The 11,749-nt window shown below is 43.8% G+C and overlaps 1 protein-coding gene across 1 annotated transcript in view; it reads left to right on the top strand.

The window, feature by feature from the left end:
- The window catches only part of NARS1 (asparaginyl-tRNA synthetase 1), an 18,548-nt gene extending 16,316 nt beyond the window's left edge, over nucleotides 1-2,232 (top strand). Inside the window, exons 14-15 of the mRNA XM_025931040.2 lie at nucleotides 227-358; nucleotides 1,111-2,232. Of these exons, the coding sequence (XP_025786825.2) occupies nucleotides 227-358; nucleotides 1,111-1,242 (264 nt within the window). The 3' untranslated portion in view covers nucleotides 1,243-2,232. The remainder of the gene's footprint in view (nucleotides 1-226; nucleotides 359-1,110) is intronic.
- Nucleotides 2,233-11,749: the final 9,517 nt, after the last annotated feature.

The raw sequence follows: 11,749 nt of genomic DNA, 5'->3' as shown, positions 1-11,749 counted from the left end.
AGCTCATGGCAAATGCTGCATTATACATCTAGAATGGCAATATTTAAAGAAGTGGGTTTTGTCTTCTGATTGGGTTTAACATTTCTTGTTAAATTACAGGATTTGAATATTACATCCGTAGTGCTCTGTTAGCTGTAAGAGCTTCATTGTGGTTTTCGTTGAAACTAGAGCCATGTCATGACTGACAGCTTGGTAGTAACTGCATTTTATTTACTTGTTTTTAAAGGTGGATGTGTTGATGCCAAATGTTGGTGAGATTGTGGGAGGCTCAATGCGTATCTGGGATAGTGAAGAAATGCTGGCGGGTTATAAAAGGGAAGGGATTGACCCCACTCCCTACTACTGGTACACAGATCAGGTAAGAACAGTTTTGTTTTGGTTTTTACACTCTTAAATGTTTTCATTATAATAGTTCTGTATAAATTGAAACCTAAAAGGCGAGAAGTCAGTGTGGTACTTTGGTGTTTGAACGAGCTGTATTCAGCTTGATGTTCTAATAGTGTGGCATGGGATTATTACTAGTTTTACCGTTGTCCAATAATATGTGCACTTCATTTGAAAAGCTACTAGCTGCTGGCCTTGTCATTGCTACTAAAATTTTAAAAAATTGTTGTTAGATTCTACCAGCATCTAGGCTAGCTTGCATTTCCCTCTGATAAACAGGGACGTTGACTTAGTTAAAAGTTTGAAATCTCTTCTTTTCAGGGTGACACTTAACCCCTGGTTTATTTTTCATACCAAATCATTTCTACACACATGGCCTATGAAAGCAAATAGAATAAGAGTTCAATTCTAGGGGCGCTTGGGTGGCTCAGTTGGTTGAGCGTCTGACTTCGGCTCAGGTCATGATCTCACCGTTTGTGAGTTGAAGCCCTGCATTGGGCTGTGTGCTGACAGTGCGGAGCCTGCTTCAGATCCCTCGCCCCTCTCTCTGCTTCTCTCTCTCTCTCTCTCTCTCTCTCTCTCTCTCTCTCTCTCTCACAAATAACATATAAAAAAATTAAAAATAGAGTTGAATTCTTAACCACGATAAGTGAACTCATTTCACAGTAGAAAAATTTTAATATCTTAGACAAAATTTTAAACATCTGTTCTTTTTTTTTTAAACAGAGAAAATATGGCACATGTCCTCATGGCGGATATGGCTTGGGCTTGGAACGATTCTTGACCTGGATTCTGAATAGGTATCACATCCGAGACGTATGCTTATACCCACGATTTGTCCAGCGTTGCAAACCATAACTGATTCCTCCAGAAACATTAAGCAAAGAATACAGTTTATGAAAGGAACAGACTGCCTCTTTCAAAAAAAAAGCCAAAATCTTCCCTTTTTTATTCCATTCATGTTTATCTATTTCTTTTTTCTCTACCACCAAAAGCAATCCAAATCATTTGAATATCAAGTAACATCCATATTGTCTTTGGTTTTTTTTGGTATTGTCATTTAAAAAAACAATATCCATCAGAAAGTTTGGGGGAAACATGTGGCATGTAACACTACAGTTATAAATCCATTTCAGCATTTTTATCTAATTATAGGTTATAATTTTTGCATCATTTATGCCGCATATATACTTAAACAGGTTTTAATTATGGACTAAGACATTCCAGTAACTTAATCGTTTCGTCCTGTTAAGTGTAACTGGAATTCTTTAATTTATGTCATTTTATTGTATCCGTGAGTTAGAACATCTTGGGGGAAAATTAACAGTGTGGTGTAAAAATCTGCTAGTATTAGAACAATGTGATTCAATAATAGATACTGGAATCAAACAAACACACTTTTGCATTGGTTATTAATCTTTTCTAATTGTGTAGAGCTGCTTATAATTCTGAAGCATATGAATTGGTGTGGAAGAATTTGTAAAAATGGAATTGCCCTAAACAATTTGAAGCTATGGCAAAAAAAATTTTTTTTTTTTTTTGCTTCCTAGCGTTAGGTTAAGCTAAAGAGGCAGTGAGCTTCCCTCTTTCCTGGTAATTTCTAAGTAATTAAGAATAAATAAATTCCGAAAGAATTTGCAGCTGGAATCTTAATGACAATTGTACGTGGCTGTCTGAGTCTTCCCACACTGTGTCTTTAGATCTAATCTGTGTTACCTTATTAACTCCTAGCAGGCTTATTGAATGCGTTCATTTCAGATTTGGTTAATTTCTCTCCCAAAATGCATGTCATGTATTCTCAATAGGCTGTATTCCCAGCAATCAATAAATGGACACACATAAAAACTATTTGCTGGCTTAATTTTTCTAAAGCTGAACATCTCAGTCTTACATTAGTTCATGCCTTTTTCTTTTTTGTCAATCTTTTTATTTTTCATAATGTGTATATGGGACGTTAGATATTACCAAATTTAGTAGGTATTATTAAAATTACATAATAGTGAAGAGGAACAAGTTTTAAAAATTAGATGTGGGTTCTAGTTAAGTTTTGTAATCTTTGTTATTTTTGGACACATTAGATTATATCCTATTTTGCAATTAAGTGAAATGACAGATGGAAATAGGGCATTTGTAGTATATTTGGCCTGTGGGGTGCCTGGCCTGCTCAGTCGGTTGTGTCTGACACTTGATTTGGGCTCAGCTCATGATCTCATGGTTCGTGAGTTTGAGCCCCACATTGGGCCCTGCACTGACAGTGTGGAGCCTGCTTGGGATTTTCTCTCTCTCTCTGTCTACCCCTTCCCCACTCATACACATGCATTCTCTCTCTCTCTCTCTCTCTCTCTCTCTCTCTCTCTCCCCCTCCCTCCCTCCCTCCCTCCCCCCACCCCCGCCACCCCCTCCAAAATAAATGAATAAACTTAAAAAGATATATCGTATATTTGGCCTGTATCTTTAAGTAAAAAGTACTTGGAAGAAAGTGAATGAGCTCTGACTGGATTCAACTAGGCAGTTCATTTGATCAGAATTTGAGGAAGAGGTTGGACCCAGTTAGTCTAAATTTTAATTGTGTAAATGAATGGAGAATTTTGAATCCTGAGAGAGAGCTGTGGGATTAGGTGGGGATAAATGCGTCAAGGTCATGGTGACATCGGGCCAAGAATCTGAGCGTGGCGAGCAGCAAACCTCATGCACACGGATGTTCTTCCCTTGACCGTGTAGTTGTTACTGCCACCTGGTGTCACAGCCCCATCCTGAGGCCCCACCGTGTGTCCAGCCACAGACACCCAGTTCCGAGTTCCTGTTCCTGCGGGACTGTCCTCTCACGGCTCTTTCCTGACGTGGCTCTTTAAGTTGATTCTTCCCCCTCAACCCCCTTTACCTTTGCTACTTGTGCAACAGGCCCGCTTGAGGTTTTGGAGACGGACGGGAGGCTACTCGGCAATTCAAGCGACTTCGGTGTTAACTCTCCCTCTTGTGTCTGGCAGCCGCTTGCAGCCACCCAGCTTTTACCTTTTTGCTCAGCGTCTCCCTCCCCGCTCCGCACCTGCTTGCCTCTAGCATTTACTAAAACTTTCTTCTTTAGTGTACAGGGCAGTACGACCCTGTCAGAAGCAACCTTCCTTCCCACGCACTGGAATCACTTGGGGACCTTAAAAATGCCGATGTCTGGGTCTTATCCCAGACTAATTGAATCCAAAGTTCAGGGATGGGTCCTGGATGTCTTTCAGAAGCTACCCAGGTGGGGCTTTTGAACAGCCAGGTTGACCATCACTGAGTAGCTCCCTGCTACTTTTTTTTTTTTTTTTTTTAAGGGTATTTATTTTGAGAGAGAGAATCCCAAGCAGGCTCTGCACTGCTAGTGTAGAGCCTGACGCGGGTCGCGAACCCACGAACCGTGAGATCGTGACCTGAGCCAAGATTAAGAGTCAGATGCTCAACCAACTGAGCCCCACCCCCACGGGTGCCCCAGCTCCCTACTGCTTCTAAACGCAACCTTAAGCCTCTCTTACTATCACTGTAGGTGATAGTAATTTAATTATTCCTATCATTTAATTATCTCCCATTAGTCACTGTAGTTGAAAGGGGAAAATTTGGGTAAGGCCGAGGCTGTTCAATACCGGCCAATGGCTACAAAAGCACTACATGTGTTTCCATTTAGCGTTCAAGGCATATTGACAAGTTCTCGAAGTTAGGACAGCTGCCACCGGTGCTGCAAGTAGGGCTTTGTGTCAGGCCACGCACTGTCCTGTGCTTCTGTCCTCACGGTAACCTTCGGGTAATTTGTATTAACCCTAAGACAATGGCTGAGAAAGGTTAAGGCACGTGCCCAAAGCTGCGTGGTTAGTAAGTGGCAGAATAAAGTTTTAAACTCCCAAATTTGAAGTGTTTTAAAACTTAGAATCAGCACATTTCATTCAACCCTTCTAGAAAAAACAAAAGGTATGTACGTCATGATGTCCAAATACTATAGTCGTATTGGTAATCACTGGTCAATTAAATCGTTTGGTTTCTTACTCTGGAAAGTTTCTTTCTACCTCATGAAACGTTACTAATGTGATTAGTGAAGAACATCAGGTAGTCATAGTTCCATCTTCCCACAGAAGCTTCTGGAGCCTCTGTCTGCTTTAGTCTCAATTATCCACCCTCTGTTCACGGAACACAGTTATCCAGAGTTGTCTTTCACAGTTCCCTTTGCCTTTCCGTGTCGGACATCCTATTTCTGTATTGGACATCTTATTTCCAGTATTTTATGTTTCCCTCCTGGGTTACTTCCTCATTTTGGTGGCACACATTCTCCAGTAGTTTATTGAGGAAGGCTGTGGGGAGAGTAAATTCGTTGAGACCTTGCATATCTGGACACGCTCTTGATCTATCTTTGCACTTGAACCATAGTCTCCATATTAAAATGTGGGCCAACAAGCACGTTTCCTTCAGAATTTTGAAGTCCTGACTTCCCGTGTTGCTACTGAGAATTCCCAAGCATTCTCACACCTGGTCCTTTCCATATGACCTGTCTTTTCTGGAAAACTTGCCCCCAGTGTTCCAAAATTTCATATTTCTTGGGACTTTGCATTCATTCCCACTGGATGGTTGACCAGCCCCTTTTACATCCAGAAAATCGTGCCCTGGAGCTGTGAAAAAGTTTCTTAAGTTGCTTCATTGAAAGTCTCCCTTCTGGGGGCGCCTGGGTGGCGCAGTCGGTTAACCGTCCGACTTCAGCCAGGTCACGATCTCGCGGTCCGTGAGTTCGAGCCCCGCGTCAGGCTCTGGGCTGATGGCTCGGAGCCTGGAGCCTGTTTCCGATTCTGTGTCTCCCTCTCTCTCTGCCCCTCCCCTGTTCATGCTCTGTCTCTCTCTGTCCCAAAAATAAATAAAAAACATTGAAAAAAAAATTAAAAAAAAAAAAGTCTCCCTTTTGTTTTTGTTTTGCTTTCTAAAACTATTATTCAGATATAAGGCTTTTAAAGTGTTTTTTTTTAAAGTTTTTATTTTGAGAGAAAGAGCAAGTGAGCAAACGTGTGAGTGGGAGAGGGGCAGAGAGTAAGAGCAAGCGAGATGGGGCACCTGGGTGGCTCAGTCAGTTAAGTGTTTGACTTCGGCTCAGGTCATGATCTCATGGTTTGTGGGTTCGAGCCCCGCGTCAGGCTCTATGCTGACAGCTCAGAGCCTGGAGCCTGCTTCCGATTCTGTGTCTCCCTCTCTCTCTGACCCTCCCCCGCTCATGCTCTGCCTCTCTCACTCTCAAAAATGAATAAATGTTGAAAAGAAAAGAAAGAGTGAGAATCCCAAGTAGGCTCCAAGCTGTCAGCGTGGAGCCTGATGTGGGGCTCAAACCCATGCACTGCAAGATCATGACGTGAGCTGAATTCGAGAGTTTGACGCTCAACCCACTGTGCCACCCAGGCGCCCCTAAATGTTCTTTTATCTTTTTTTTTGTGGGGGAGGGGGTTTGGTATTTTCTAGAAGTTCCTCAACTTTTTCCCAGTCCTTCTATTGAGTTTTTCATCTCTTAGCAGAGTAAAGGATAAAAAAAATTTTTTAATTCTTATTCTGACCTCAGAAAGTCCCATCTCTAAGGTCTCTATTCCAAATTTTCTAATTTTTTTTTTAACGTTTATTTATTTTTGAGACAGAGAGAGACAGAGCATGAATGGGGGAGGGTCAGAGAGAGAGGGAGACACAGAATCGGAAACAGGCTCCAGGCTCTGAGCTGTCAGCACAGAGCCCGACGCGGGGCTCGAACTCACAGACCGCGAGATCATGACCTGAGCCGAAGTTGGCTGCTTAACCGACTGAGCCACCCAGGCGCCCCTCTATTCCAAATTTTCTAACTGCATGTTCCCTGTTTCCTCCATATTGTTTTCTTCTACTTGGCTGGGTGTCTTTTTCCAGTTAGAGGCTCTCCTCAGTTGTCGGGCAGTGCTTCGTGGTTACCTGCCGAGAATTCCAAACAGGGCTGGAAAGGCTTCCAGCGTGTGGGTAGATGTGCACCTGCTCTGCAGTGCACCTGCTATCTTCAGCCCAGAGCCCTGGGCGGCCTCCCAGCAACCTCACCTCCAGCCGGCTGCTGCAGTTGGGGGGATCTGGGAAGTCTGACTTCTTTATCCAACTTTCAATCTGTCTCCTAGCATCCCTCTCTCCACCCCCACCCCCAGAGCCACCTGGCAGCGCCAATCCTGAGCCGCCTAGGGATTCTGTCGTGTGACTCTCGATGGTTCTTAGGATGGCCAGCTTAGGGTTCTTGGGTTGCTAAGTCATTAGCCATTTATCCATCTGCCTTCCGGGTCCCAAAATTCTGTTGCAGTGGTTCCCTTTTCTTTTCTCCCCACTCCTTCTAGGTTTGCGCTTGAAACCACCAGCACCGTCTCCTGTCTCCTACCTGTTCTCCCCACCCCACGTGTCTCGCGCTCTGTAGCCTGCACACCACTCGCTCAACTGTTTTCCTCAGAGCACAGCCCCCCGCAGGCTCTGCTTCTCAGGGACCGTCACGACTATCCCCAGTCCGCGAGCCCCTCAGCTTTTAACTCTTCGTCCTTCCCCCACCCTGTGCAGTGGTGACGTGAATGCCTTGCTCTTGGGTACTGTGTGCTTTTCTGCCTCCGTGGCGTCCCCTCACGTTGACGACATTCCAGTTCCTCTCTTCTTGTAAGTTCTGAGACCACTTGGATGAAAAAGCATTCCTTCCTCCTCTCAGCCTGAAGTCATCACTGACTTTTATCCGGGAAACCTCTGGTCACCTCTAGCTCCCCCGCGGTAAACAGATCGATTTACTAAATAAACATAATAATTCCCTCCACCCCCCCAAATCTCAGCTGAGTGTGAAAGGCATATCTCTAGGCATTAGAAGCAGAGGGCAGGGAGGTCTGAGGGTCTCAAAGCCAGGGCTTTCAGGTTCGGGTTGAGGGTTAGGGGGAGAACTGAGCCCAGATAAAGACACAGGGAAGGTGCTTTTTAAATATATTTTTATTAAATATATTTGTATTAAATATATATTATTAATATATTATATATTATATAATATTGTATATTAATATTTACTGTTTTATTGAATAGATATTATTAATATATTTTTATTAAAATATAACTTACAGAAAAGGTCACGTATCATAAATGTGCAACTCCATGAGTTTCCACAAAGTGAATGCATTGTGTACCCAGCTCCAAGAATGTCCAGACAGAAAGGTGGAAAAAGGGCAGGATCCCTTCTTGCATGAAGCAGGGCCTCGGGGCTGGTTCTTCTGTGAGAAGTGATCTAGAAAATTGGCCTTGGGACCCAGAGAAGGACAAGGAAGGCTGCCATCTGCTCAGGGCTCTGCACAGGGAATGACAGCTTCCTGGAAAGAGTCAACGCCCCTGGTTTTTACACAACTGCCAGGAGCAGGAAAACCAAGCTGAGAAATGAACACCCACCCTGTCTAAGACTGGCGGGATCCCTGGATCCTGGCAGAGTCAAACCAGAAAGTCTTTTAGGGATCCTTCCACCAGCCAGGGAGCAGAGAACTCTCTGGGAAAAAACACTCTGACCCATATGAACTTAAAAAAACCCCACAACCCAGAGAAGAAAATGAACGAATTTGGTCACGCGGCAAGTGTCTTAATACTGGCTAAGGAGCTCCCATCTATTTCCCACACTGCAAAGTGAGCCTTCTGAAACACTGTGGATCACTGTGCTAAAGGGAGATGGCTCCGGGGACCACAGTGTTTCGTCACCTACAAAGTCCTGCATCAATAGGCCCAAGTTTCTTGCCGCTTACCCCACACGCTCTGCTCAAGACACATGGGTCCCCTTGCTGTTCCTCAAAAGCCTTGCTATGGGTTCCCTACCCCGCTCGCACTCTGTCTCTCTCAAAAAAAATAAACATTAAAAAAAAATTTTTTTTTAAATGGGGGTGCCTGGGTGGCTCAGTCAGTTGAGCGTCTGACTTCAGCTCAGGTCATGATCTCACAGCTTGTGGGTTTGAGCCCCACATTGGGCTCTGTGCTGACAGCTCAGGACCTGGAGCCTGCTTCAGATTCTGTGTCTCCCTCTCTCTCTCTCTCTGCCCCTCCTCCGCTCACACTCTGTCTCTCTGTCTCTCTCTGTCTCTCTCAAAAAATAAACATTAAAAAAAAATAAAAATAATAAAAGCCTTGCTATGGGTTGTGTCCCCTACAAAGATATGTAGAAACCCTCACCTCTGCTACTTGCAAACGTGACCTTATTTGGAAATAGGATCTTTGCAGATGTAATTAATTTAAGATGAGGTCAATAAGCTAGGTCCCTAGGGTAGGCCAGTATTCAACAAAACCCCGATATGACTGGTGTCCTTATGGTTATGAAAGGACAGCCACAGAGAAAGTCCAGTGACGATGGAGGCAGAGACGGAGCGATGCAGCTACGGACCAAGTACGGCTGAGGATTGCTGGCCATCCCGGCAGCTGGGAAAAACAGGGAAGGATTCTCCTCTACATATTTAAGAGGGAGCACGGTCCTGTTGGCACCTTGCTTATGGACTTCTAAGCCTTCAGGGCTGTGCATTTCTGTTGTCTTCAGCCACCTGGTTTGTGGTATTTTTGTCCCAGCAGCCCCAGGAAACTAATGTAAGCTTCAAATGTGTTCCCGCCTCGCTGGTCCCTCTGCTTGCAAAGCCCTTCGGCAGAGAGCCCCCTCGCTCTCCATGGGTCCCCGCTCAAATGCCACCTTTGCAGAGAGGCTATGTCCAGCTGCACCACTGAAACTAGCGCTTCCTGCCTCTCTCCACTCCTTTGCCTTTTTCACTTTTCTTCATGGTCCCTAGTCACACCCGACATTATATTGTGTATCTTTCACTTATTGTCTTCCTTGCCGTCAAGAATGTAAGTTCCAGGGCGGGGGCTTGGAGGACTCAGTCGGTTAAGCGTCTGACTCTTGATTTCGGCCCAGGTCATGATCTCACGGTTCGTGGGTTGGAGTCCTGCATTAGGTTCTGCGCTGACCGTGCGGAGCCTGCTTGGGCTTCTGTCTCTCCCTTTCTCTGGCCCTCCCCCGCTCTCTCAAAAATAAATAAATAAACCTAAAAAGAAAAAAAAGAGCCTAAGATCCATGAAAGTCGAAAACAGTCTGGTTCATTGCTGCAAACCCAGTGCCTACTATGTACCTGACATAGGTAGGCTCTCCATGCTATTTGCTTCATAAATGAATGAGTTCCTTGAGAGTACATTTTGCTGTTTACTTTTTTATCCTTCCCATTGCCTGATACATGCTTTGCTTATCGTGGACTCTCAGTAAATATGTATAGATGGACTAATAAATCCCTCATCACTCGTGGCTTAAGGCTCTGTGTGGTTAAGAGAGGAAGTCAAAATGCACACCACATTGGCCTGGATTTGGTGGCCTCTTTGCTGTAAAACAATTGTGGGGACAATCGATCAGATTTCTCTGAGTGATCATTACAGCTCACCATTTGTCTGCCTCACGCAGCCACGGTTTCTCTTGTGCTGCACACCACCCCTTCTTGCCCTGTTGTTTTTCTGATTAAGGAGACAGAATTGAGTAATCTAAATTTGGTGTGTGTAGCTCAGAGGTGCCAATCATGAAAAATAATGAATTAGGTGATCCCCCTGCCCTTCCCTGAAGCATTGAGCTGAAACCAACAAGTTCATTTTATTTAGGACCAAAGGCTGAACTCAGAGGGCTGTCTGTGACAGGAGAGTGCTTTTTTTTCACTAATTAAGTCACCCAGTTTCAGACAACCTTTCTCCTGTGCGGTGGGGGTGCAGCTTATCGAGTTGACCCTGAGACTGTGCCTTTGGCCTTCTGTTTGCTAAGACAAGTGGTATATACCTTTGTTACAAATACGTAAGCCAGAAAAAAATGCATTTATATGTACATATGCACACACATGCACACACACACACAAATCTCTTATTGTTTTATAAATTTGCTTAGCTGTTTAAGGGGTTTTCTGGTTTCCTTAGTAAACCCACATTTAGAATTTCTGGGTGAAGGGCTGTGTTTTCTAATCAGTTTTGGAAACGACCAGTACAAAATGCATTTTATCCGCTTTCATTTCATAAAAACATAAAAATGCACTTGTTGGGAAGCTATTATATTTGATATTTGTGAGAAATAAGCCAGAGATTAGAAATAACAGTTTTTATGATACTCTCTGTTCCGGAAAAATAATGAAGTTCTGTTTCCACCTATAACCTATGAGTCTTAATATGTGCATCGGAGGGTTTTGTACATGAGGGATTTTGAATTTTTTTTTCAAGTGAGTAAAAATGAAAATATATGAATAAAATTTATGCGACTACTAATTCATTTTTAAAAATGTTATTATGTTGATATATTTCATAAAGCATGTGTTGCTGGTTCCTGGGCAGATACCCGTCCTAGCTGTTGATTATGTGAGATTTGGCACCTTTGTGCATTGTCACTAATCATCAGCATTTCTCTAGGAGGGGCCAGAAGCCCCTTGTTATCTCCACCTAGCAGAAGGGGCACAGCCCTGGGGAGGCAGGGGTGACTTATCCAGAGCCTTCCAGACTAGCTAAGAGCCTATCCAGCTCAAACATCTAAAACCCTTAGTTAGCCTTTCCCAGTTCTCAGGACTTGTCTACACTTCATCCAGCACAGCATTTCAAAATGTAGAGGCTTTCTGTGCAGCTTACTTAAAAGAAATGTGTTTAAGCTTTAGGTAGAGAAGTACATTATGAAGATCACCTCCAAAGGGCAAATTAAATGCATATAATTTTCATTATGAACGTAGAGAGTTAGCAGAATATGTAGGAGAGTAGTTTAGCACTTGGGGCAAGTTTTACTGTCCATTTCTCAGGGGGCATCTGCTTGGATCTGAAGATCATGTAGGTAAAATATGAAAGGCACTTAATTTGATGTTTTATATTTGGCTTATAACCATAAGGAGGACCAACTTTAATAATAAACTAACCAGGAACAAATTTTAGCTACAGAAAAGTGGTTTTCAACTCAGACTCCATCGTCCCAAAATATTCCACATAGCTTGCCCCCCCTACTTCCTTCAGGCCTTTGTCCAGATGTCAGTGAGAATTTCTCTGACCTATCTATTTCAGATTGCAGTAGAGTCTCCCCTTCTCCATCTCCCTTATATTACTTCCTTCTTTTTTTTTTTAATTTTTTTTTTAACGTTTATTTATTTTTGAGACAGAGACAGACCATGAACGGGGGAGGGTCAGAGAGAGGGAGACACAGAATCGGAAACAGGCTCCAGGCTCTGAGCTGTCAGCACAGAGCCCGATGCGGGGCTCGAACTCACGGACCGCGAGATCATGACCTGAGCCGAAGTCGGCCGCTTAACCGACTGAGCCACCCAGGCGCCCCATTACTTCCTTCTTTCTAACGCTCATCATCACCCCCAACAAT

Source organism: Puma concolor, chromosome D3, assembly GCF_028749965.1.
Source record: "Puma concolor isolate L17-30 chromosome D3, mPumCon1.1.hap2, whole genome shotgun sequence".
In the NCBI taxonomy this organism is placed as follows: Eukaryota; Metazoa; Chordata; class Mammalia; order Carnivora; family Felidae; genus Puma; species Puma concolor.
The sequence above is the reverse complement of the archived record's forward strand: the minus strand, read 5'-3'. Positions and strand labels throughout refer to the sequence as shown.